Genomic DNA, 27763 nt, shown 5'->3' on the forward strand with positions numbered 1-27763 from the left:
GCCTGGAAGAAAGATGACTAGAGACGATTCGATTGACGGTTTTATGTGTGGATTAATTGGCGGAGTAGAGGACCTTGTGCATTTCAGGTAAAATAGCTAAATTGCCATAAATGTTTAATGCTTTTCCACCGGTCCCCAAATTAATATAGTTGGTTCAGATTTTGTTTTGATATTTTAACCTGCTTGTCGTGATCGCGTTTGGTGTGGGGGGACAAAATAAATGTATGCACGATAGTGCACACGCGCAGCCGGTTTGTGTTCCGTGTTATACCCTGACTACACATTGCAAAATAAATTTAGAAATCTGTTATTCAATTATTGCACCCACTGCTCGCGCGCGTCAACAAGCGTCTTCGTTGCCAAGGGCTAAAATAGAAGTCCTTGCTATTTCTGCTGCAGATCGCGCTGCAAGTCCTGCCTCTCCCATCTCATTAGTTTATAGCAGCAGGTACCCACGTGCCATCTCCTAATTGGTTATACCCACGTGGGGGATTGAAAGATGAACGGTGTTGCCGGTCGTCGTGGTAATAATATGAACGTTTAGATGTCAATCACCATATAAATTAAAAGATGAAAAAGCCTGGAAGGAGGAGAGATGACTAGAAATGATTCGGTTGACCGTTTTATGTGTGGATTAATTGTCAGTGTAGAGGACCTTGTGCACTTCAGGTAAAACCAACATGTTTATATCCCAGGACAAATTAACTAGCAAGTGCAAGCTCGCTAGCTAAATTGCCATAAATGTTTAATGCTTTCGTCGAAGGAATGAGCGTTACACCGAGGCCTGTACTCTGGAGCGGGATCGATTTGGAGGTGGAGGGTCCGTCATGGTCTAGGGCGGTGTTTCACAGCATCATCGGACTGAGCTTGTTGTCATTGCAGGCAATCTCAACGCTGTGCATTACAGGGAAGACATCCTCCACCCTCATGTGGTACCCTTCCTGCAGGCTCATCCTGACATGACCCTCCAGCATGACAATGCCACCAGCCATACTGCTCGTTCTGTGCGTGATTTCCTGCAAGACAGGAATGTCAGTGTTCTACAATGGCCAGCGAAGATCCCGGATCTCAATCACATTGAACACGTCTAAGACCTGTTGGATCAGAGGGTGAGGGCTAGGGCCATTACCTCCAGAAATGTCCAGGAACTTGCAGGTGCTTTGGTGTAAGAGTGGGGTAACATCTCACAGCAAGAACTGGCAAATCTGGTGCAGTCCATGAGGAGATGCACTGCAGTACTTAATGCAGCTGGTGGCCACACCAGATACTGTTACTTTTGACCCCCTTTGTTCAGGGACACATTATTCCAGTTCTGTTAGTCATGTATGTGGAACTTGTTTAGTTTGTGTCTCAGTTGTTGAATCTTGATATGTTCATACAAATATTTACAAATGTTAATTGCTGAAAATAAACAGTTGACAGCGGGAGGACATTTCTTTTTTTGCTGAGATAAGTTGTCATTGAACTGTTCTTGTCTAATAATGTTCTGTATTATGTTTCATGTGGACCCCAGGAAGGGCTTTTGCAACCGCTAATGGGGATCCTAATAAAATACCAAAAATATGAATGCCTATAATTTTGTAATGAGATTTTTGACAAGGCCATGTAGTGTATTTTGTCTATTGTGTGAAATGTTTATTTTTATTTTGTGAGAAGCTCAAGTTATAGATGTGAAATAAAGACATGATAGTAGCTTCTTTACTTTCTGGAATTTATTGAAAGTTACTGAGCTTGTCAGAAGGGAGGGACTGGAATACAAACAAATAAATGCTGTTATGTTGAAAATACAGTAGAGTCAATTTATTTTTGCAATAACCAAAGATAAACAATCAAATCACACTAACACAAGTCACATTTGTTTTAAGCGATAGCCGCCAAGTAGTCTTTCACTTCTGCGGGTGACAGTCGCCTGAAGCCGGCTTCATTGCAGATCCCCACTTCAATATTGTCTTCGGTCATCTGACCCTCAAAGCTTTCCTGTGAATAAAATATAGCATTCAGGATTCTGCTCATGACCCAAATGCAAGAAAATCACAAGAGGCTGGTCTCTTAATAAACGTGTGTCTGACATCAGACATCAACGCATAGAAGCCCAGCAGGAGAGGCTTTCAAGAGAGTAACTCACCTTCAAAGTCAAGATAGCTGTGTGAATGGCATCCTCCAGTTCGAGGTCTTCATTGTATCTGAGCAAGACATTCAATTTACCTCAATTTACCTCAAATGTATACAAAGGGTTACTAACAGCTGCAGTTTAACCTCAACTGTTGTGAGTATGGTGCCAATTGGAGTGGGGGAGAAATAGATTGAAATACCTTTTCTCAAGGAATGTTTTACCATTGACGTAGTTCTTCCCCATAGCAGTTGCTTTCCAGGCGAAATATGCTCCCTGTGTAGAGAAATCAAACCATGATGTCATCATAATCTCACAAGAAATACAGAAGGTAAACATGTTCAGATAGCAAAATGTGATAACGAGCCCTTACAGATGGATCAGACTGGAAAAGGTATGGTCTGTCCTCATCCCAACCAGCGATCAGCAAGGATACTCCGAAAGGACGGACACCCCTGCAGCAATAGACAAAACATTTAAGCCTATATGAAACAAATTGACTCCCTCGCGAATGCCTTCATTGGGAATATATATATTTTACATTATTTGAACGATATCAGATTAGAATAGCTGTTGGAAAAGCATTCATCATTAGACTGGTTGAGAGAATTCCAAGAGTGTGCAAAGCTGTCAAGGCAAGGGGCGCTACTTTGAAAAATCTAAAATATATTTGATTTGTTTAACACTTTTTTTGGTTACAACATGAATTCATACGTGTTATTTCATAGTTTTGATGTCTTCACTATTATTCTACAATGTAGAAATGAGTAAAACATTTAAGAAAAACCCTGGAATGAGTAGGTGTGCCCAAACTTGAATGGTACTGTAGACATACATACATATAGTTGAAGTCAGAAGTTTACATGCACCTTAGCCAAATACATTTAAACTCAGTTTCAAAATTTCTGATATTTAATCTGAGTAAAAATTCAGTCTTAGGTCAGTTAGGATCACCACTTTATTTTAAGTGTGTGTGAAATGTCAGAATAATAGTAGAGAATTATGCATTTCAGCTTTTATTTCTTTCATCACATTCCCAGTGGGTCAGAAGTTTACATACACTCAATTAGTATTTGGTAACATTGCCTTTAAATTCTTTAACTTGGGTCAAACGTTTTGGGTAGCCTTCCACAAGCTTCCTACAATAAGTTGGGTGAATTTTGGCCCATTCCTCCTGACAGAGCTGGTGTAACTGAGTCAAGTTTGTAGGCCTCCTTGCTCATACACGCTTTTTCAGTTCTGCCCACAACATTTCTATAGGATTGAGGTCAGGGCTTTGTGATGGCCACTCCAATAACTTGACTTTGTTGTCCTTAAGCCATTTTGCCACAACTTTGGAAGTATGCTTGGGAAAATTGTCCATTTGGAATACCCATTTGCGACCAAGCTTTAACTTCCTGACTGATGTCTTGAGATGTTTCTTCAATATATCCACATAATTTTCCTACCTCATGATGCCATCTTTTTTGCGAAGTGCACCAGTCCCTCCTGCAGTAGGCCACCCCCACAACGTGCTTCACGGTTGGGATGGTGTTCTTTGGCTTGCAAGCTTCTGCCTTTATCCTCCAAACACAACAATGGTCATTATGGCCAAACAGTTCTTTGTTCCATCAGACCAGAGGATGTTTCTCCAAAAAGTACAATATTTGTCCCCATGTGCAGTTGCAAAATGTAGTCTGGCTTTTTTATGGCGGTGTTGGAGCAGTGGCTTCTTCCTTGCTGAGCAGCCTTTCAGGTTATGTCGATATACGACTCGTTTTAATGTGGATATAGATATTTTTGTACCTGTACCTGTTTCCTCCAGCATCTTGAAGGTCCTTTGCTGTTGCTCTGGGATTGATGTGTACTTTTCGCACCAAAGTAAGCTCATCTCTAGGAGACAGAACGCGTCTCCTTCCTGAGTGGTATGATGGCTGCGTGGTCCAATGGTGTTTATACTTGCGTACTATTGTTTGTACAGATGAACGTGGTTCCTTCAGGCATTTGGAAATTGCTCCCAAGGACGAACCAGACTTGTGGAGGTCAACTATTTATTTTCTGAAGTCTTGGCTGATTTCTTTTGATTTTTCCATGGTGTCAAGCAGAGGCACTGAGTTCGAAGGTGGGCCTTGAAATGCATCCACAGGTACACCTCCAATTGACTCAAATTATGTCAATTAGCCTATCAGAAGCCATTACATCATTTTCTGGAATTTCCCAAGCTGTTTAAATGTGATACAGTGAATTATAAGTGTAATCATCTGTCTGTAAACAATTGTTGGAAAAATTACTTGTGTTATCCACAAAGACGACTTTCCAAAACTGTAGTTTTTTAACAAGAAATTTGTGGAGTGGTTGAAAAACGAGTGTTAATGACTCCAACCTAAGTATGTAAACTTCCGACTTCAACTGTATACACACACCTGTTCTGAAAGGCCCTAAAGGCAAAATAAATAATTTTTTAACAAAGGATGAGCCTTTCTTAGTAATCTACTGGAGAACCAGTTCAGGTTTAAGCGTATCAGTGAAGCTTTTAGTTACAGGTTTAATGCTTTAAAATTGAAAACGTTCAGCCCCCCATACACATATTCATTATATAAAATAGGTACGTTTACATTTTCTAGCTTAAAGTCCCAAATAAAGTATATTAATGTAAATATTCTTTGCTCATATGAATTAAAAAACAAGTAAACTGATAGGACTAGAGTAAATCAAGGTGATTTTTTCATAAATGGTTATAGAATCTTATCTATTTTTGCTAACTTTCTATTGAAATTGGTTGGGGTAAGTTCATTTATATCTTTAGGAATATGAATACCAAGTATGTCTATGTCACCACCAGCCCATTTTATTGGTAAACTACAAGATAATGTACATTTTTTGTAGTTTAACTATCTAATACGGTACACTTATCATAATTGGGTTTTAATAGAGTTTTTCTACAATTCTTATTCAACAGCCTGAAAACAAACATTGAATAAACAGTTGACTTTCAACCTACTCCATACCCTGATTGTGTGTATTCCTGCATGACAGAGGCCACCCTCTGAACAAGCTGAGCTGTGGGGATGGGCTCCTGGTACACCAGGAAGTACTGCTGGGCCAACTTCCTGGCTCTCCGGAGCAGCACCCTGTCAACACAACAAAAAGCATCTCTCCAAGTACTCAATACAGTCAAGGACTGTAGCTTTAGTTCACTTTGTTTACTTACCTTATTTGATCATACATCTTACAAATAGGCCTATTCTATGAAAAACAACAATGTGCCTATGAAGTGGCCAGTATACTCGAGTGCCTAGGGAGTGTCATGAATAGTACATGCTGTGTTGAAGTTAAATTCCATTAAGCAGGAGGTCTCATTACCTGTAGTCAGGTCCCATGCCACTGTACACCATGCCGATGTGTTTGGTTATGGGCTCCACTTTGTGAACACTAGTCTCGTCGTACAGGATGGACTTCTGTTTCTTTTCTGTTGCCAAGACAACTCCATTTGAGGCTGGAAGGGAAACAAAAATACATGAAATTCAATGCTTGGAATCAGCTCTCATTAGGCTACTTAAGAAGGTGATGTTGAGTAGTGACTTGTACAACCATGTTGATGTGTTTAATTGGGTGGGTAGTGATGAATGAAAAACGGAATAAACAGGGGACACTTTCACTAAACTGCTACGAAAAAGTCACTTCGGTATCAAAGTGGCTTTAAAAGTGTTACACGAATTAATAGACAGGGTGGATGCAAACTACCTGCATCAAACTGCTGTTTTTACTAGCTAGGTACTTACCTTTGATTCCCACAGCGGGAGCACCTGCGGCTACAGCTGCCAGGGCATATTCAATTTGGACCAGTTTCCCAGAGGGGCTGTTGGAAAAAGGGAAGGTATTCAATCTTAGTTACAACCATTTAGCTAACTTAACTAGCTAAATATCTCACTAACTAGTTAGCTGTGTAGTCAAAACCCGAATAGTTGTGTCTATGTAACGTCCGTACTATTGCCCTTATTTTAGCGCCCCCAAAACGTAATACTTCCAGATCAACTGTAATGTCAATACCATTGTAAAGCACAATTTCTCCCCTTTCCAACAATCATTTACATGACCTAAACACTGCCCGTTTCTGCATTATTCAAGCACACAATGAGTCCCGTCGGGTCTTTTTAAAAATGTAGAGTGGGGAAGCGAAACTAATGCGTGATAGTGAGACGGAGAGATGTCTAGTTTTGGAATTCTACGAGATTCTTTTGAATACATGCTCTGTAGTTTGAACTCTAGGTAAGTAACCATTTATATTGCATTCTACACCAACTGAATCAACAGACAAACAATAATCCAACATACTGTTACTTTTCAAACAAGGAATTCTCAGCAACTCAGCTTTCACTGTAGAAATAACATCTTAACATTTCAAACAAATACAATACCAAAGCATTTCAAGTGAACTTTCAATAACATTTAAAGTCTGGAACTCTTCGGGCAGCGATCCGCCTACACCCTTTGACATTTCACAGGTCTAGGACAGCTCTGGACTTGACCTCTCTTCCTGACCTTGTGCGATATGATGCTGAGCATGCTTCTGTGTCAGTCAACAGTTCTTGTGGTGTTGCAGGTAAGTATGGTGTATGTTGTGCTGTGGGTGTGTTTAGTCCATCACGTTCTCTTTCAGGGGAACAGTTCATCTCATCAGTGTGTTGTTCTTGTGTGTTCAGTAGGAGACTACGATTGCGGCGGTACACCGCTCCTTCTGCGGTGCGGATGTGATATGAACGTTCAGTGTCAGCTGGCTGGATGACGACTGCTGGCTTCCAGAGGCCATGCTCCTGGATTCTAACTGACTCTCCGTCGATCAGTGGTGGCAGTGGTCTAGCTGACCTGTCGTAGTATCACTTTTGTTGTTGTCTCTGTGCACGTTTTGCATGCATTTCCTTGTGGCTGACGACCTCAGGTTGCAGCTGCTGATTGGTGCTGGGAAGGATTGAGCGAAGTCTGTGGCTCATCAATAGCTGGGCTGGGGATTTTAAGTTGTCAACTGGAGTGTTGCGGTACTCAAGGAGACTGAGGTAGGGGTCTCTAGTCTGCTTTTGCTTTATCCATGAGTGATTTAGCAATCTGCACAGATTTTTCAGCAAGGCCATTACTTTGAGGGTAATGTGGGCTTGTGGTGACATGTGTGAACTCCCATGCTTTTGTGAAGGAATCAAACTCATTTGATTTGTAACAGGGCCCATTGTCAGATATTAAAGTCTCTACAATGCCAGGCCTTTCCCCCCCCCCACTCGATCTGTCCAACTTATCACCTTATCGCCTCTAAAATGTAAATAAAACACTATAAAGAGTTTATATAATGTGTCATTACATACCTATTTGAAGGTTTGTGTCGAATTTGAATCGGGTTTTTAGGGCCGTGAATAAACAGTGGCTTTGAGAATGATGATCCCATGCAATGATGACGCAAAAAATGCCTAGGTATCCCCCCTTACCCCTGTCACTGTCCATTTCTTGTTTTTAAAGGAGTAGAGAGTAGTGCAACACCAGGTGGAGAGAGATTGTAAAACAGAAATAGTTGCTTTATGCTTGCTGTACGTTACGACATGACACGTCCCGGTGTAACGGAGAGTCCGTTTTTTCAACTTTTCTCCAATACTATAGAGACATTACCATGTCGATCAACGCTGGAATAGTAACCTAGTTCACACCCCCGATTTTGAAGTGAACACAGTCGCTACAGTCCCATTAGTATTCTTTGTAGCCTCGTTTGAATGTTGCGGTTGCGCACATTTGTACGGAATGGGGTGAGTTTACGTTAGCAAGCTAACGTCAGACAGTTAAAGTTACACAGAAGCTATGGGGATTGTATCTAACTTGCTAACACCAGAAATAGGAACTGCAGTACACATATTCTGACATTAGATAGCCTACATTAGACATGTTAACCATCTTGGAGATGAATTAGCTTACGCTAACTAACACCCTTCAAGCTATACATCAGTGGCTTCAACAACAGTTAGCGGTAGGAAGATAACGTTAGTTAGCTAAGCATTAACGTTAGCTATATCGGCGTGACACTGCATCTCTTGTAAGTGTTGCCTCAGGTGCATTTAAATGGCCATATAGTAAGAGAAAGATCACAACTATCGCGGAAAATGGCTTCATGGTAAGGTGTTAATTGATTACGTCTTGTGTTGCTACGCAGAAATATATTGTTATTTTAAGTTACCTGAAAGTAGTGAGGGAGAAGCTGTATCCTCGTTCAGCCATTGTTGATCTGTCTTGGGGAAAGCTTTGCTGGACGGACCAGATGGCGGAAATGAGCTTCATGAAGTTCCGCTCATTGCGCTGTTTGTTCTTCGATGAGGTTTAACCGCGATTGGCATCCAATAAATAATGTATTACCGCCACCTACTAGACTGAAGTATAACTCCCTTAAACTTTCCTTGAAAATAAAAAATAAAATAAACAAATACCCACTGGTGTAAGGTAAAATAAATACTTTAAAGTACTACTTATGTAGTTTTCTGTGGTATCTGTACATTACTATTTATATTTTTTACAACTTTTACTTCACTACATTCCTAAAGAAAATAATGTACGTTTTACTCCATACATTTTCCCTGACACCCAATAGTACTCGTTACATTTTGAATGGAAAATGGTCAAATTCAATATCGATATCCGCGCTTATAAACCCAGGGTCGTTACAGTATCTTTACTTTTACACAAGTATGACAATTGGGTACTTTTTCCACCACTGGAAATACCCTACATTCACCAAAAACACACCACCCTACTCCACCATTTAAATATATCTAGTCATCCCTCAAGCCAACAGCCTGAAAGGACTGGACACTTCTGACTTCAAGTCTCGTTCACCCAAATACCTCTGCAGCTGCCACCACAACCCCAATTTTCTGCGACTTGCGTTCCATCCCTGCAGTACAGTTGATAACCACTGCAATAAACGCTATAAATTAAATCTTAGTGAAGCATATATCACTTGTTGGCCTACTGGTACAGATCTACTACTCACACCACTCCTCTCAGGGTCCCTCGCCCTCGACCCATATTCCGCTACTTTCTTCACTGCCTCAGCATATGACAACTTCTGCACTACTCTAAGCCTGGAAACCTCAACCTGCCTCTCTCGCACCGGAGATTTCTGATCCTCAGCCCCATGGGCATCCCTACAATTAACACATACCACTGCTTCCCCCAAAGCTACACATTCCTTTGACTCATGCTCTATATATCCTAACACCACTTTTGCGCTCAAAGACTCAATATTAAAACTAAAAAGAACAGGCAACGACTCTTCTGTTTGACCACTCACGCCACTGTCTGCGTAGGACCAAACGACAAGCATCCCAAACACCGGGAATCATTCCCTTCAGTTGGTCAACTTTCACATTTACCGCTACCCCAGTAATCACTCCTTTCAATGGCGCCCTTGTCTTGAGAGCAAAACCATTCACACCTCTTGTCCCCATTCGTTTAACGCGGAGCGCCTGCTTCCTCTGACCAGCAGAAACACAAACAATTATCACAAGACCATTTCTGGTTACCTTCACCGGTTCCAAAGTCCCCAACTTTCTTTTCACCCAACATGAAACCACAAATGGATCAGCCAAAAGGCAAGGATTTACTTTTTCCAAAAATGTCACTCCCACTGCCAGACTCATCTTTATCCTCACCATCCGTGCAAGCCTCAGGCTCCCGAGAACTTCACCACCCACACCTAACCCCTCCTATACTTCGCCCTCACTCACATTTCTCCTCCTGTCTTCGATCCGGTGTACAGCTCACCCTGCTTACACTTTCTACCATTCTTCTTTAACAAACCATCTCCCTTTTCCCCACCATTTGTAACCGTTTCAAGTTCACCCTCTTCCTTCTTATCTCGAACTTCCTCTGCCTCACATTTTCTCTACATTCCTCCTCCGTTTTCCAAGTATACGTCTCCTTATAATACTGCACTTATTCTGACATACATATTGTTCTTGCCCTCTCCAGAGACAGCATTTTATCAACCTACTAATTTCTCTGCGAAACATGCACATAACTTTCAGATGAGCCTCTGAATTAATAAAATATACTTTATTTTTGTTTACAAGTATTAATACAATTGATTGGGCTTTTATATTGTTTTGTTCTTGTGGTACTGGGGTTGTCTGTCTGTGGATGTTTCCAACAAAGCCCAAGGCCTGCAGATGGCGATATAGAGTTGTTTAATCTTACAGTCAAAAGCAAATGGTGGGAAAAATGCATTGCTACTTTCTTTATGAAACACTATTTTCCACCAACATGCTACAGTCATAGATTTTTACAACTATCTGTGCTACAGTGGCTAATGCTAGTCCCGGATGTTGCCTATAGCTTTCTACCCTAAACTTCTTAAATTTCAACAGGGTAATGACAGAGTTGTAATGTCCCAAGGAACCCAGATAGCAAGGACCCTGTATTTGTTGCAGCAGTCATTTTTTTCTGGTCATATAGTTTTAAAACACTAATGTGGACCAGGACTAGCCACTGTAGCATGGTAGTGGAAAATGGCATTTCATAAAGTACATAGTTTTTTTACCCACCTTCTTGCCATTAAATTGTGTTGAGGAAATTGACACCTTAGCAGCCTCAATGGAGGATGTTTTATGAACCGGTCCACACCAGTATGTAGCCGGTTGCATACCATTCCCCCTTCCAAAAAAAGTTAATCACAACGCCTACATTTTAAAATACACAACAGTCAGTTTCTAAACCATCGTTATTTTCTGTAATCAAAGACATCTTCCAATTACAGGGTGCTTGCTGGTGCTTCCTCCAGCGCCTTTGATTATTGTATTTCAGATAGAACATTGACATGGTATTTGGAATTACTGACACACTACACAAGACAGGAGGGATTGAGTTATTTCAGCATCTTTATTCAAGATAAATCCTACAAAACAGGAAGCACGCAAGATAAACAGAACTTGACATACAGATTAGAAATGTGTTTTTCCTTAACCAAGCATAGCCACTGAGTGAAGAAATTGAGTATTGTATTGGCATTGTGTTTCTTTAGAATTGGGGTAAAAAAATTCAAACCACGACTTTGACAGATTTCTACAATTATTCAATATTTAAAAATGAAATGTATGTATTTTCCAAAAATAACAATAGCAAAATGTGTTAGAAGTTTAAAATACACACAACTCACATTTGCACAAGTAAGGTTTATTATCGAAAATATCAAATATTCCACTTATAGTATTTATTAGCAGTAATATGAGAATCATGTTAACTTCATAAAGGATAACTGCAAAAGCATAAATCTTGATCATATATAAAAGAGTTGAGTCAGCATCAGATAGTTATGAGCTTAGTAGGAACGGATGGCGGGAGGGATAGCAGCACAGTCCTCTGCATCAAGCGAGTTATCAATAACCGGTCTGTATTTCAGAGTTACCTATAACAGAAGCACAAAAAGGGAGAGATGGGTTAGTGATAGCAAATTAAAATTGGCAAGCACAGACTCTGCTATTATTGTGTTGTTAAGAATTAAAGGTTACAATTAATCCTGTCATTTATATTTAGAAAAATAAAAATCTGTGGTTAAACAATCATTAGGCACTGGACTTTGTGTGTTTTGTGAGCATATTTACCTTTCCCGTCTTAGGATCCACAGTGGACATGGTATGTTTCCTCCAGTGCTCTTCAATGGGCTTCCTCACCTGTCCCGCCAGAGGCTTGGCATAGTCAAGCTCATCCATACGGTCCTGCAATGGTACAAAGGAATCTTTCAGAATGAAACATCAGTCTACAGACTGGTCCAACTACTACTGGAGAGAGCTCCTATAGTTTATAGTGTGTGACGACAATAGCAGTGTTTGTTCATATGCATTACTTTCAGCTCCAAACAAAACATGTCCACATAGAGGCCCCTACCATGAAACAAAATGGAACCGTATGCATTACGAGCAATATCACTTTGCCAGACAACAAATTGTCATTGCAGGCCAGGCTAGTATAGCAGTGGTTTCTGTCTCTTCAGTTCTTACCTTGAAGTCCTCTCTGGAGTGGGCTCCCCTGCTCTCCTGGCGCTGCTCAGCAGAGTTGATGGTCTGCACAGCGTTCAGCATGAGGTTCTGCAGCTCCAGGGTCTCCACCAGGTCAGTGTTCCACACAATACCTAAGGGGAGGAGACAGAGGGAACTTTAACACTGCTTCAGAACATAATCCCTGTTGCAATCAAGTCCAACAATGGGACAACAAAGACCTTCTGCCCTTGCAAGATGGGGCAATTGAAACACAATTCACATCACATCAGCAGAGGGAATGAGATGCTGACCTCTGTCGAAGGTCTTGATGTCGTCCAGGGTCTGGTAGACAGCATCCATCTTGTCACATCCCTCCTTCAGGACCTTGCCGGTACGGAACACAGCGGCGTGGTTCTGCATGGTCTGATGACAGAGAGAGGAACAAACGTTTAGCAAAGAAGTGATGGTACTGTACAAGTACACTGCTCAAAAAAATAAAGGGAACACTTAAACAACAATGTAACTCAAAGTCAATCACACTTCTGTGAAATCAAACTGTCCACTTAGGAAGCAACACTGATTGACAATAAATTTCACATGCTGTTGTGCAAAATGCAATAGACAACAGGTGGAAATTATAGGCAATTAGCAAGACACCCCCAATAAAGGAGTGGTTCTGCAGGTGGTGAACACAGAACACTTCTCAGTTCCTATGCTTCCTGGCTGATGTTTTGGTCACTTTTGAATGCTGGCGGTGCTTTCACTCTTGTGGTAGCATGAGACGGAGTCTACAACCCACACAAGTGGCTCAGGTAGTGCAGCTCATCCAGGATGGGACATCAATGAGAGCTGTGGCAAGAAGGTTTGCTGTGTCTGTCAGCGTAGTGTCCAGAGCATGGAGGCGCTACCAGGAGACAGGCCAGGACATCAGGAGACATGGAGGAGGCCAACAACCCAGCAGCAGGACCGTTACCTCCGCCTTTGTGCAAGGAGGAGCACTGCCAGAGCCCTGCAAAATGACCTCCAGCAGGCCACAAATGTGCATGTGTCTGCTCAAACGGTCAGAAACAGACTCCACGAGGGTGGTATGAGGGCCCGACATCCACAGGTGGGGATTGTGCTTACAAGCCCAACACCGTGCAGGACGTTTGGCATTTGCCAGAGAACACCAAGATTGGCAAATTCGCCTCTGGCACCCTGTGCTCTTCACAGATGAAAGCAGGTTCACACTGAGCACACGTCTGTCAATTGACAGTCTGGAGACTGCGTGGAGAACATTCTGCTGCCTGCAACATCCTCCAGCATGACCGGTTTGGCGGTGGGTCAGTCATGGTGTGGGGTGGCATTTCTTTGGGGGGGCCGCACAGCCCTCCATGTGCTCGCCAGAGGTAGCCTGACTGCCATTAGGTACAGAGATGAGATCCTCAGACCCCTTGTGAGACCATATGCTGGTGCGGTTGGCCCTGGGTTCTTCCTAATGCAAGACCATGCTAGACCTCATGTGGCTGGAGTGTGTCAGCAGTTCCTGCAAGAGGAAGGCATTGATGCTATGGACTGGCCCGCCCGTTCCCCAGATCTGAATCCAATTGAGCATATCTGGGACATCATGTCTTGCTCCATCCACCAATGCCACGTTGCACCACAGACTGTCCAGGAGTTGGTGGATGCTTTAGTCCAGGTCTGGGAGGAGATCCCTCAGGAGACCATCCGCCACCTCATCAGGAGCATGCCCAGGCGTTGTAGGGAGGTCATACAGGCACGTGGAGGCCACACACAATACTGAGCCTCATTTTGACTTGTTTTAAAGACATTACATCAAAGTTGGATCAGCCTGTAGCATGGTTTTCCACTTTAATTTTGAGTGTGACTCCAAATCCAGACCTCCATGGGTTGATCAATTTGATTTCCATTGATAATTTGTGTGATTTTGTTGTCAGCACATTCAACCATGTAAAGAAAAAAGTATTTAATAAGAATATTTCATTCATTCAGATCAAGGATGTGTTATTTCAGTGTTCCCTTTATTTTTTTGAGCAGTGTATTTAACACTCATTACCAGTAGATTTGATGACCATCCAAGGCATATCAGTTCCATTCCCCCCACAAAATTGTTTTTAATCCATACCTTCTGCATGTTCAGTCTGATCTCGGAGGTCCTCATGCTGCCGTCAGCAAACCTCAACTTGTCCAGGTTGGCCACAGACTCCTCTCCTGCGTTGGGCTTCAGGGGGGAGAGCTTCTCTCCTGCAGAAACACCACATTGCCATGATTGTCTAACTATTTTTCCAAGGGAGCCTTGGCCTGGCCATTACATTAAGAAGTTGTGGGACAATGCATTATTGCATGTGCTTTTGTCTTGACATACAGGTAAGAGTTAAAGAAGAGACTTGGTACCTGGATTGCAGATGTCAGCAATTGTGTGGGCGCAGGCACGTCCAAACACCACCAGATCCAGCAGGGAGTTAGCTCCCAGGCGGTTGGCACCATGGACACTGGCACAGGCAGCCTCACCACAGGCAAACAACCCTGGCACCACCTTGTCCCCCTCCTCAGGTGTGTACGTGAGGACCTGTGGAGAACAGGACAGTAAATCATAAAATGATCTATGGTACAGCAGACATATTACATCACAGCTGACAATACATATATTATATGATAAGATCGTTTGAATACATTAAACCTAAGAGAGGTCCAGTTTAAAGACTCACTACATCTGTCTCATTAGATTTGCTTACCTATATTAGGTTTATTTCATAGGACTTTTAATAAGAAAATATACAAATATGACATTTCTTTTCAACTGATGCTGCTAGTTACCTGTCCCTTGTAGTTGGTGGGGATTCCTCCCATGTTGTAGTGGACGGTGGGCAGGACAGGGATGGGCTCTTTGGTGACATCCACACCGGCGAAGACCATGGCAGTCTCAGAGATGCCTGGCAGACGGGTGGCCAGCTGCTGTGGTGGGAGATGGTGCAGCTGCAGGTACGCATGGTCCTTCTCTGGGCCACATCCCCTAGGAACACACAGATAAAAGTCTGTTAGCATGACCGTTGTCTTTCACACCTGAAACTCATGGCAAGGTGGAAACATCTCAATTGGAATTTGTGGGTAGATTCCATGCGAATTCCATTTTCTGTCATTCAGCAGGTAGCCTAGCGGTTAAGAGTAAGAGTGTTGGACCAGTAACCAAAAGTTTGCTGGTTCGAATCATTGAGCAGACTAGATGACAAATCTGTCAATGTGCCCTTGAGAAAGGCACTCAACCCTAATTCCTCCTGTAAGTCACTCTGGATAAGAACATCTGCTAAATTACAAAAATGTAACATTCTTGAGGTCTAAAATGTAACATTCTTGAGGTTGATTCAAAGCATGAATAGATGGATTCTAGATTGACCATCTATTTGACACTTTGTTTTAAAAATTTGCATGCCAATATTAAATCAATGATCTGACATCGATAGAGCATGCAGTCACACATCAGTTATCCAGCATCAGCACAATACTTCTATGGGTGCTCAGGGAAGACAGAGCCTTGGTAATCTTACCTGCCCTCTCGGATCTCGATGGTAATGGAGCGGGACACGACGTCTCTGGAGGCCAGGTCCTTGGCGTTAGGGGCGTATCGTTCCATGAAGCGCTCACCCTCACTGTTGATGAGGATTCCTCCCTCACCACGGCACCCCTCTGTGATCAGACAGCCGGCTCCATAGATACCTAGAGGGATTACGTTTCGTCATATGAAACCAGCACTGAGGGCACCGATGGACTCCACTTAACTCCCAATGATATTTATAGTATGATTATGTATCCACAGTATGTAAACAGACATGTCTGCCAGCCCTCTGACCATATGATTTAATTGTCACCAACGATACTAGCCATTGTCACCAACGATACTAGCCATTGTCATCAACGACGTCATGAAACACACATGATAATTCACAGTTACATTCAGACTAATGACAGAAACACTTTCAAGATTACATGTCTAACAGATAGGCCTATTCTGAGTGTTTATCAACTCTTCTCAAATAAATGTTTATTTCATGTCCTTAATTTCACTCCCTAGCAGACAGGCCTCTATTGCCAATCTGACACTGACCTGTGGGGTGGAACTGGACAAACTCCAGGTCTTGGCAGGGCAGGCCTGCACGGGTCACCATGGCATTACCGTCTCCTGTGCTGGTGTGGGCTGATGTGCAGCTGAAGTAGGTACGGCCGTAACCACTGCAGATTGAGCAGAGTGGCAGGAGTAAGAATCAGGGCAAAATATTAGAACTTTACATCGTCATCAAGGAGGCACCTTCTGCCCAGGGTGAGGATGTTAAAAAGTTAACATTACTGGTATAATAGGTAAGACAAAGCTCCCAGATTACTTGGAACAAGCCTTCTAACTGTAAACTTATTCACTACAGAAACATCTACATACCCTGTGGCAATGACTGTGTTCTTGGACCTGAAGCGGTGGATGGATCCATCCTCCATACACAGAGCAATCACACCTTTACACTCTCCTTCCTCCATCAGCAGGTCCAGGGCAAAATACTCCACAAAGTAGCTGGTGTCATACCTCAGAGACTAAAAAGGTGAGAAGGGTAGAAGAGTGATAGATTAGTGAATCCAGCAAAAACAGGACAGAACATGAGATTCTAAAAGCAGAGTTTGTCAGTAAAATGGAATTCAGAATTTAGCACGACTGCAAGTGGTGGATTATGGAATATTGAGTCAAGACATTGACGTACCCGTCCGTAGAGTGTGTGCAGAAGGGAGTGGCCGGTTCTATCAGCTACGCAGCAGCACCGGTGGGCCTGGCCTCCCTTGCCAAACTTCAGACTCTGGCCACCAAAAGCCCTCTGGTAGATCTTGCCATCCTCGGTTCGGCTGAAGGGCATGCCAAAGTTCTCTAGCTGGGGACATCAAGAAGACCTGTTAAATCACTGGCACACCAGCATTCAGTTATTTTCACAACAGAAAGTTAGAAATAGTAAGGTAGCCAATAAATAATACATGAATGCTTTCATTTTACCATTCTATCAGTGCTTGTTTTGATGTTGTGCCAATCATTTCTGATTGGGAGGGGGGTTAATCCCAAAATAATTATAGGCTACATACACTAATACGCTTGCACTTTAGCCAATTATTAAAATACACAGAATGTATTACATCAAATTGTTTGAGTCTATGTAAAGGCACCTACACAACATTGCAGAGGAGAATAAGGGCATTTTCACTCGTTTTGATACATCAGAAGGGCTGAAAGGACAGGACACAGCATTAATTCATTAGTAGGAAGGGCCGTTGAATTCTGCTGCAGCGCTTTTAAAGCTGCAATATGTAGGGCAACCCAACCAAATTCAAATAGAAATGTGAGTTATAGATCGGTCACTAATTGAATGCAAGCGTAAGAAGCAGTAGATCTGTTCTATGTAAGCTATTTCTAAGTCTCTGCTTCCTATTCTTAACTTTCATTTTGAATCTTTTACATCCGGTTCTCTATACCAGCTTCGAACAGCTGAAAATACAATATTTTTGGATATTGAAAATAAATTTCCCAGCGGTTTTGATGGTACAATGATTTTTTTCCCAAACTGAAAGGCCAACTAGAATTAGGCCAACTAGAATTAGAATTTTTGCATATTTCACCTTTAAGCATGGGACTTTTGCTTACACCACCACTAGCATGTATTTTTACAGTACATTTTAGCAGACGCTCGACAGGAGCAATTAGAGTAATGTACCTTACTCAAGGTAATATACACATTTTTCACCTAGTTGGCTCAGGGATTCAAACCAGCATAATTTTGGTTACTGGCCCAACGATCTTAAAATCACTAGGCTACCTGCTGCCCCACGCCTGCCACATTCCCCTACTGGACCCTTCTACCAACTCCGCTTTCAAGAGGCTGGTTACCTTTCAATACATTTGTTTTTCCACAAAGAACCATCAGCAGCATAGTTTAATTTACGTTAGTGAATATCCTGCTTTACCATATCTAAAAAGCTGTGTGTGTGTGTGTTTCACCTCCACAACGGCATGTGGGGCCTGCTCTGTCATGTAGTGTATGGCGTCCTGGTCTCCCAGCCAATCAGATCCCTTCACTGTGTCGTAGAAATGCCACCTCCAATCATCTCCCTCCATGTTTCCAAGGGCTGCATTGATCCCGCCCTAAATGCAAAAACAACTGTTCAGGACTTGAACTATGGACTTTTTTTGTAGATATTGCATGGAGGTATGCCTAATACAAGTGTAAAACATTAAGTTGGCTGATAAAGCCACTGCAGTGGGATATGGTTAATTCATTGTGAATTTAAAAATGGCATTGCTGTCTTCTGTGTATAATGCAAACAGAGTTGATGAGACTTGTTATCACGCAACACAGGAATTTAAAAACTTCTTTGGGATAGGCGTCCCGCCAACGGGACAGTTGTAAATCATGCAGTGCCTTGTCACAATCGCACATTTTAGAGAAACAACAAATGTCGGTACAGACAAGTGTCTTATATCAGCTGAAAGCTTAGATTTTTGTTAATATAACTGCACTGTCCAATTTACAGTAGCTAATACTGCGGGGGGTGCCATGCTACTGAGAGAGGAGAGCTCCGAACAACAAAACACTATTTCCCCACTGCAATAGGTTCTATAAATTCACCTATGAAGGTTAAATGTGTTATTACATTCTGAAATCTTGCTCTGATTTATCATCCAAAGGGTCCCAGAGATAACATGAAGTTTTGTTTTGTTAGATAAAATCATTTTTCATGTCCTAAAAGGTCCATATAGCATGCATGATCGATTTTGTATTTCCACTCATTCAATTTGCAAAGAAGGGAATCTGAAAATCTAACCCTAAACGTTGTTTCAACCAGTCAAATCACATTCATATTAATTCCTTAGAGATCCTAGAACATAACCAGACTTCACTATATCATTAGGGGTGTAGTATATCCTATAGACCACCAAATTGGGTCAGAGAGCGACGCCTTCATGGCAAACCGATAATGCGGGCGGTCTTCACTTGATCGACTGTAACTTTGACAAATAAACATTAATCGGCGTCAAACAAAGCTAGCTAGAGAGCCAATGAGCTGGGCTTTACAGGAGTATCGGGAAACACCATATGTCACAAAATGTAGCTGCTAACCTTGTGCGACAGTAAGCCTTTTCCTTTTGGACAAGAATTATAAGAATATGGAGAGTTATGAAGTTATGAAAACTGGGTGTTTTGCAAATGTTGAACTTATAATATAGCTACTAATACTGGGAAAGCTAAATCAAAGTCCAAGTATACAGATTTGACAATATTCTTGCAGAAAAATGTAAATGTCTCCATCACAATTTGCCCAAATGTACCTGGGTGACTTCACACTAAATGTCATGTAGTTTGCTCATACTTCAAGTTAATCGTCTGAAACTTTGCACAAACTGCTGCCATCTTATGGACACTATCGGAATTAGAGTGATGGCTAGATGTGGGACCTTTGTTGCATTTCAAAGACGGTGGTAGAAAAAAATATATATATATATTTGTATTTTCTTCAACCATATCTGTGTTATATTCTCCTACATTCAATTCACATTTATACAAACTTCAAAGTGCTTCCTTTCAAATGGTACCACGAATATGCATATTGTTGTTTAAGGGCCTGAGCTACAGGCAGTTCGTTTTAGGTATGTCATTTTAAGCAAAGAAAAAATGTAAAAGGGGGCTATCCCAAAGAAGTTTAAGGGGACAATCTGGGATATTTCCTGCTGTTACAAGGTCATTTCCCATTGAATCTTGTAGAATATATAACTTGATATATACCTGTGCAGCCACTGTGTGCGACCTGGTGGGGAACAGCTTTGTGACACAAGCTGTGTTGAAGCCAGCCTCAGACAGGCCAAAAGCAGCACGTAGTCCTGCCCCACCGGCACCCACAACCACGGCATCAAACTCATGGTCTACCACAGGGTACTGTGTGGAGATCTGTAGAAACCAGTAAAAACACAAGCATAAAACATTAACATTTCAGTATTTTCTCTAGCTAGAGTTGTATAATACAAATTGTCTCTACAAGCACTGACACAAATTAAATACATCTAAAAGACTATATATTTTGTGCAAACATATTGAATCCATTCATACAGTAATGTCAAAGATGAACATGGACTACGCAGACTTACGCCATCTGACACTTTAGCCTCGTTCTTCCCGTAGATGGAGAAGTGGAGCTTCCTGGAGCTCTGGGATACTGCCGGAAACTAAATGGAGAAAGAATAGAGAACATAGGCTACGCAAGGCTATTGATGAATGTATTCAATTGCAAGAACTAGACTTATCCACAAAATGTCAAGTCAATTTATGACTTGTCTATAGGCCTCTAACATTAGTGTAGTTTGCTCAATGTTTTAAAATGCAGTGAAAACACAGCCAGCTGATGGTTACATAATTAATTAAGGTGAGACTGCTGCAGCAACATGTACCCTAACACGGAACCAAAACCGGCTGCGTGCGTGCGCCATCGTGCATACATTTATTTTGTTCCCCTACACCAAACGCAATCACGACACATGTTAAAATATCAAAACAAACTCTGAACCAATTACATTAATTTGGGGACAGGTTGAAAAGCATTAAAACATGTATGGCAATTTAGCTAGCTTGCTGTTGCTAGCTAATTTGTCCTGGGATATAAACATTAGGTCGTTATTTTACCTGAAATGCACAAGGTCCTCTACTCCGACAATTAATACACACATAAAATGGTCAACCGACTCGTTTCTAGTCATCTCTCCTCCTTCCAACCTACCCGGTACAACCCCAAATCAGTAAACACGAGCACTCTCATAGATGTCATCCTAACTAATTCACCCTCCAAATACACCTCTGCTGTTTTCAATCAAGATCTCAGCAATCACTGCCTCATTGCCTGCAGCCGTAATGGGTCTGCGACCAAACGACCACCCCTCATCGCTGTCAAATGCTCCCTGAAACACTTCTGCGAGCAGGCCTTTCTAATCAACCTGGCCAGGGTATCCTGGTATGACATTGACCTCATCCCGTCAGTAGATGATGCCTGGCTATTCTTTAAAAGCGCCTAACTCACCATCTTAAATAAGCATGCCCCTCAAAAAATGTAGAACTAAGAATAGATATAGTCCTTGGTTCACGCCAAACCTGTCTGCCCTTGACCAACACAAAAACATCCTGTGGCGTTCTGCATTAGCATCGAATAGCCCCCGTGATATGCAACTTTTCAGGGAAGTTAGAAACAAATATACACAGGTAATTAGAAAAGCTAAGGCAAGCTTTTTCAAACAGAAATTTGCATCCTGTAGTACTAACTTAAAAGTTCTGGGACACTGTAAAGTCCATGGGGAATAAGAGCACCTCCTCCCAGCTGCTCACTTCTCTGAAGCTAGGAAATATTGTCACCACTGATAAATCCACTATAATTGAGAATTTCAAAAAGCATTTCTCTACAGCTGGCCATGCTTTCCACATGGCTACCCCTACCCCGGTCAACTGCCCGGCACCCTCCACAGCAACCTGCCAAAGCCCCCACCATTTCTCCTTTACCCAAATCCATATAGCCAATGTTCTGAAAGAGCTGCAAAATCTGGACCCCTACAAATAAGCCGGGCTAGACAATCTGGACCCTCTCTTTCTAAAATGGTCTGCCGAAATTGTTGCAACCCCTACCCGTCTGAGATTCCCAAAGATTGGAAAGCTGCCGCGGTCATCCCCCTCTTCAAAGGGATGCAACCTTCCGGTTACTAGTCCAACGCTCTAACTACTAGGCTACCCTGCTGCCCCACGCTCAAGGTTCTAAACGACATCATAACCGCCATCGATAAGAGACATTACTGTGCAGCCGTATTCATAGACCTGGCCAAGGCTTTCGACTCTGTCAATCACAACATTCTTATTGCCAGACTCGACGGCCTTGGTTTCTCAAATGATTGCCTCGCCTAGTTTACCAACTACTTCTCCGATAGAGTTCAGTGTGTCAAATCGGAGGGCCTGTTGTCTGGACCTCTGACAGTCTCTATGGGTGTGCCACAGGGTTCAATTCTCAGGCAGACTCTCTTTTCTGTATACATCAATGATGTTGCTCTTGCTGCTGGTGATTCTCTGATCCACCTCTACGCAGATGACACCATTCTGTATACTTCTGGCCCCTCCTTGGACACTGTCAACTAACCTCCAGATGAGCTTCAATGCCATACAACTCTCCTTCCGTGGCCTCCAACTGCTCTTAAACGCACCTAAATGCATGCTTTTCAATCGATCGCTGCCCGCACCTGCTCGCCCGTCCAGCATCACTACTCTAGACGGCTCTGACTTAGAATACGTGGACAACTACAAATACCTAGGTGTCTGGTTAGACTGTAAACTCTCCTTTCAGACTCACATTAAGCATCTCCAATCCAAAATTAAATCTAGAATCGGCTTCCTATATCGCAACAAAGCATCCTTTACTCATGCTGCCAAACATACCCTCGTAAAACTGACCATCCTACCGATCCTCGACTTCGGTAATGTCATCTATAAAATATCCTCCAACACTCTACTCAACTAACTGGATGCAGTCTATCACAGTGCCATCCGTTTTGTCACCAAAGCCCCATACACTACCCAACATTGCGACCTGTACTCTCTCGTTGGTTGGCCCTCGCTTCATACTTGTCGCCAATCCCACCTGCAACAGGTTATCTACAAGTCTCTGCTGGTAAAGCCCCGCCTTATCTCAGCTCACTGGTCACCATAGCAGCACCCACTCGTAGCAAACACTCCAGCAGGTATATCTCACTGGTCACCCCCAAAGCCAATTCCTCTTTGGTAGTCTTTCCTTCCAGTTCTCTGCTGCCCATGACTGGAACGAATTGCAAAAATCTCTGAAGCTGGAGAATTATATCTCCCTCACTAGCTTTAAGCACCCGCTGTCAGAGCAGTTTACAGATCACTGCACCTGTACTTAGCCTATCTTCCTACCTCATCCCCATACTGGTATTTATTTATCTTGCTCCTTTGCACCCCAGTATCTCTACCTGCACATTCATCTTCTGCCGATCTACCATTCCAGTGTTTAATTGCTATAATGTAAATACTTCGCCACCATGGCCTATTTATTGTCCTTAACTTACCTAATTTGCACTCACTGTATATAGACTTTGTTTTCTTTTGTTCTACTGTACTATTGTATTATTATTGACTGTATGTTTTGTTTATTCCATGTGTAACTCTGTTGTTGTACGTGTCGAATTACTACTCTTTATCTTGGCCAGGTTGCAGTTGCAAATGAGAACTTGTTCTCAACTAGCCTACCTGGTTAAATAAATGTGAAATAAACGCCCCAAATTCCGGGCTGCAGTTGCACACTTACAATTAAGAGCTGGCCAACTCTAGCTAGCTAACATTAGCATTCTAAGTTACCAATATTTGCCAGTCTCAACATCTCTTAAAACACAGCACGCATTCAAAAGGTAGCCGAGAGACATTTGTCAAACATAAATCAATGTTTGACAGACAACACAAACCAACTCATCACAGATTCAGCCAACACTGGGAACTAGCCTACTGCTTGGTCAGCCACATCGTTAACCACTTCTTAGCTAACATGCCTTGATTGACATTCAATACACTGATGGTAATGGCTACTGCAAGGTTTAATTCACTCGTCATACACGAGCAACACAAATTATATTTATTAAGCTATTCGTCAGAATCGAATTGCCATGGATATTTATGAAAACTATTTCAACTGTGACAAATTAAACTAGGTCCCAGTATTGCATAGCAAAGTATAGTTAGGTAACTAGCTACGAAACTCCATCAACGGTGAGACATCATTGACCAGCTGATGTTACAAAACAGGGTGGGTTAAATTCTCTGCGAATACCAGCTCATATGAACACATTTATGAGTCCAAAAGATCAATTAGTTCATAGTGATATTCTATAGCAACAGTTTATCTCCAAATACTTACCGCCTTAGCTGACAGGATCTTTTTGGTGAGAACACGGGAGGCAGTACACACCGCGGCCATGATGGGTGCTCGCTTCGTCTGGGGAAATCTACGTCACCAAACTGCTCTGACACGTGCCGGAGCATACCATCTCAAAAGGAAAATAAATAGTCCTCATTTATATATTTATTAAATCATCAAATAACTTTCTTTATTACTGTTTTGATATTTCACAACTCATAATTCGGTTTACGTCATTATATTGACAATATCTAAATGGACTCAAATGTAACTCACCTCTGCAAAGTCTAGTTTGGGAAATTACGCTGTTTTACCCGGAAGAGAGACGAATGCAGTTCGATTGAAGAGACGTTATCATTCTTTAACAGAAGGTATCTGCAATATTACTTAAACCATGCTTTCCTTTTGTTAAGGAACACTTTCTGCAGGTTGTATCAGGTCATATTAACTAAGTTGGTTTGAACGGAACTGAATTCAGAATGCATCGATCCAAGATCATTAAATAAAGCTAGTTAGCTAACAAACTAGCTCTGATTCAAGCTTATAAAAAACTCCAGTTTGACAGTCAACCATCGAGCCCTTTCTGTCAACTTGTAGTTAATGTAGATAGTAAGTAGGAACAGTAGAAACGCACCCTTCAGAATCATGACGAATATGGTCATTTGTAATACCCCATATTTAAATGCTTTTGCGTCAATAAATAATTTATTGGTTGTGTTTCACCAGTGCAGTTTAGCCCAAATTGTGAGCAGTTCATGCACATTATTAATATGCAGATATGATGTCACTCATTCAATTTGTGCTACCTCTGCAGGCCAGATGAACAACCTGAATGACCCCCAGGAATGGAACATCAGACCAGAGCAGAGGGGGGATGGTGGTGGCAGCGATGGGAACAAGTGGAACTATGCCCTACTGGTGCCCATGATCAGTCTCGCTGCCTTTCGTAAGTACTGTATTACACAAGTTGCCTGCTCAAGACTTCAGAAGCACAGAGCATGTTGCTTGTTATGACTAGACATAATAACAATGTTACTGACTGCATTACTGGGCAATCAGAGGGCCACTGTGCTCAGTTTACATACATACATTTTAGGCCAATGAAAATGTACTATACTGTTGATGTCTTACCATATGCGTTAACTCTCAATGCTCATCCTGAAATCCAAGATTGGCATGTCTGATGACAAACTTTCCTTACTTTCATTTGGTAAGATAAGGTCTAAGTAAGTGGCAACATTGTGCATCCACAACTTGTAAGGCACAGGTAGACTGCAAGCTAAATGCAAACATCTTTCAGGGTGGATATGGTCCAGAGAGTCACAGAGGGAAGTGTTGGAGGTGAAAGAAAAGTTTGACAAGAGCATGCAGGCCATCTGTGATGACATGGAGCTGAAGTACAAGGACACGCTGAGAGAGAACCGACGGGAGACGGTCCACCTGGAGCTGGAACTGGAGAAGGAGAAGAACCGCGTGCAGGGCTACCGCCAGGCCATAGCCTCCCAGGGCCAACAGCTGATGGAGGAACGCAGGAGGCTTAGCCAGGAGCGGGAGGCCCTGACTGACGAGAAGAGCCGACTGCTGCAGGCTGGCGGAGCTGGGGCCCTCCTCCACACGGCTCTGGAGAGGGAGAGCGAGTGGCACCGGGGAGCCATAGCTGCTCTGAGGGAGGTGGAGGAGGGTCTGGCGGAGAGGCAGGGGGCCTTCTGCAGCATCCTGGTGCCCCGGGAGAAGAGGCTGGAAATGGAGAAGGACTTGCTGGTCAGAGCTGGCAGAGAACGGGCTCTCGCCCAGCTGGATATGGAGGCCGGCCTCAAGGACATCTTTAAAAATGACCGCAACTGTGCACAGTACCTGAACACTGACAAGCGCAAGAACGGTAGTCTGATGTGGATCTACCTCAGATACTGGCAGCTGCAGGTCACACTACAGAAACACAGGAGAGCAGAGGCCACGTTGTTGGGAACACAGTCTAGCAATCTATGATGTCGCTGGGATTATGAACCAAAGTGATATTTATTAATGATGTGTAATATGTCCTATGAGGAAGGACAAGCATTTAAAATGAGTACAGAAAATTATTGTTGATAATCTAAAAATGTGTATCTGAAAGAGAAAGTAAAAATAAAAACTGTAAACAATATGGTTAACCCTGTAAAGCACTTATTGAACCTAAAATGTTATTTGCGTGACCAATATCCTATTCATAGAATCCTATAGTGTTTTATTTTTTATTAAACTAAATGTTTCCATCATACAGTACATCTCATCTCAAACCTGTGTTTGTGGAGTATGCAAATAAAGTACAGCACTTGCACTGTGTATATCAGTTGTAATGACGCTCGCCCTTTCAATGAATCAGTTAGCAGAGATGTGAACAAATTAACTCTCCCGCCAAATACTCCTAATTAAACATTGTTCCTAATTTAGAGAAAGTGGAAACGGTTGGTGGAGAAGCCAGCTACGACCAGGTCCATTTTGTTTCATGTTTGTGACCTAATGAAAGACAATACAGGCACGTTACCCTAACTCTGTTTATACAGGTTCCTCAGTTACGAGGCTTGCATGTGAATGACGGATAAAATGTTTGATGAAGTAGAAGAATACTTTTGAAAAGATAATGTGATTTAGTCTTCTAAAATGACAAGTGTTTGTTTTATGGTAATGTGAGCCCAGTCAGTGGCCCCGCCCAAGTGAGTAGAAATTGGTTGGAAATAATGAACCAACCCCTATTCCACTCTAGAATAATAGGCCCCGTGACGAAAAGTCACTTGTTTAAAAAGGGCTAATTCTAATTTCAACTCTACAGGCCAGAAAACGTGAGACCTTGCGCCACACGTGAAATGGTATGAACTCTGAACTATTGATCACTCAAGAACAAGTGTGTCCAAGATTACAGTCGCAGCTGCAAAGGTAGCAAATCTTGTAAGAACACTGACCGACGCAGAAAATCACATCTCACTCTAAGACGACCCGGTAGAATCCACAAAGGACAATGGCGACCTCGACTGGGCAAACCAGAGCCTCACACCACCAGCTCAACTATCGAAGCCAGTGTCACGTAAATGCAATGCATTACCTTTCTCCGAACGAGCGATCGTGAGTGGCATATGTATTTATATGAGAATAGCTTCCCATGTCCGATAGAGACCCATTTCTTAGTCTTCCTTCCAACACCCCCCTTTCCACTCTGAATCTGTCGTGTTATAACCAAATAGTTTTGTTTAGTCCATTGGGGACGGTATTTACTCTAATGTATTGTATATTATGTAATTGTTTAATTAGTTAAATAAACAATTGAGCCAACTTGTGTATGGATGATTCATAGTAAAGGCTGGGTTCGTGCAGATGAGACTGATATTAGGTAAATCGACCTGGCCCGTGTATCCTGGAAGGACATTGACCTCATCCCGTCAGTTGAGGATGCCTGGTCATTCTTTAAAAGTAACTTCCTCACCATTTTAGATAAGCATGCTCCGTTCAAAAAATGCAGAACCAAGAACAGATACAGCCCTTGGTTCACTCCAGACCTGACTGCCCTCGACCAGCACAAAAACATCCTGTGGCGGACTGCAATAGCATCGAATAGCCCCGTGATATGCAACTGTTCAGGGAAGTCAGGAACCAATACACGCAGTCAGTCAGGAAAGCTAAGGCCAGCTTCTTCAGGCAGAAGTTTGCATCCTGTAACTCCAACTCC

The 27763-nt window shown here is 42.4% G+C and overlaps 3 protein-coding genes across 3 annotated transcripts; 1 reads left to right on the forward strand and 2 right to left on the reverse strand.

Moving 5' to 3' along the window:
• Positions 1-1694: 1694 nt before the first annotated feature.
• On the reverse strand, positions 1695-8506 carry LOC118371976 (proteasome subunit alpha type-2-like). The gene is made up of 8 exons (XM_035757670.2): positions 8301-8506; positions 5872-5948; positions 5453-5585; positions 5098-5220; positions 2484-2565; positions 2313-2386; positions 2126-2183; positions 1695-1977 (listed from the first exon to the last, which is right to left on the reverse strand). The coding sequence occupies exons 1-8, from the start codon at positions 8399-8401 to the stop codon at positions 1861-1863; spliced, it is 765 nt and encodes a 254-aa protein (XP_035613563.1). The 5' UTR covers positions 8402-8506; the 3' UTR covers positions 1695-1860.
• Positions 8507-10977: 2471 nt separating this feature from the next.
• On the reverse strand, positions 10978-24196 carry LOC118371974 (succinate dehydrogenase [ubiquinone] flavoprotein subunit, mitochondrial). The gene is made up of 15 exons (XM_035757666.2): positions 24064-24196; positions 20258-20335; positions 19899-20060; positions 18116-18259; positions 16836-17000; positions 16523-16671; positions 16196-16320; positions 15639-15807; positions 14911-15106; positions 14488-14662; positions 14219-14337; positions 12405-12516; positions 12115-12245; positions 11719-11832; positions 10978-11522 (listed from the first exon to the last, which is right to left on the reverse strand). The coding sequence occupies exons 1-15, from the start codon at positions 24121-24123 to the stop codon at positions 11436-11438; spliced, it is 1986 nt and encodes a 661-aa protein (XP_035613559.1). The 5' UTR covers positions 24124-24196; the 3' UTR covers positions 10978-11435.
• Positions 24197-24284: 88 nt separating this feature from the next.
• On the forward strand, positions 24285-26399 carry ccdc127b (coiled-coil domain containing 127b). Its single transcript, XM_035757667.2, has 3 exons — positions 24285-24434; positions 24878-25009; positions 25364-26399. Exons 2-3 carry the CDS (start codon positions 24883-24885, stop codon positions 26047-26049), a joined length of 813 nt encoding a protein of 270 aa, XP_035613560.1. The 5' UTR covers positions 24285-24434; positions 24878-24882; the 3' UTR covers positions 26050-26399.
• The last annotated feature ends 1364 nt before the right edge of the window (positions 26400-27763 follow it).

Source organism: Oncorhynchus keta, chromosome 19, assembly GCF_023373465.1.
Source record: "Oncorhynchus keta strain PuntledgeMale-10-30-2019 chromosome 19, Oket_V2, whole genome shotgun sequence".
NCBI classification, from domain to species: Eukaryota; Metazoa; Chordata; class Actinopteri; order Salmoniformes; family Salmonidae; genus Oncorhynchus; species Oncorhynchus keta.

Bases quoted from the DNA above. Each gene is read 5' to 3' on its own strand.
- ccdc127b (XM_035757667.2), top strand. From the start codon at position 24,883: ATGAACAACCTGAATGACCCCCAGGAATGGAACATCAGACCAGAGCAG. The intron at 25,010-25,363 runs GTAAGTACTGTA...AACATCTTTCAG, and splicing joins GATCAGTCTCGCTGCCTTTC to GGTGGATATGGTCCAGAGAG.
- LOC118371976 (XM_035757670.2), bottom strand. From the start codon at position 8,401: ATGAAGCTCATTTCCGCCATCTGGTCCGTCCAGCAAAGCTTTCCCCAA. The intron at 5,221-5,452 runs GTAATGAGACCT...TTGTGTTGACAG, and splicing joins GGCATGGGACCTGACTACAG to GGTGCTGCTCCGGAGAGCCA. The intron at 2,387-2,483 runs GTAAGGGCTCGT...TTCTCTACACAG, and splicing joins TTTTCCAGTCTGATCCATCT to GGAGCATATTTCGCCTGGAA.
- LOC118371974 (XM_035757666.2), bottom strand. From the start codon at position 24,123: ATGGCCGCGGTGTGTACTGCCTCCCGTGTTCTCACCAAAAAGATCCTG. The intron at 16,321-16,522 runs GTATGTAGATGT...CTCAATCTGCAG, and splicing joins AACACAGTCATTGCCACAGG to TGGTTACGGCCGTACCTACT. The intron at 15,107-15,638 runs GTAAGATTACCA...GTGTGTTCCTAG, and splicing joins ATCGAGATCCGAGAGGGCAG to GGGATGTGGCCCAGAGAAGG.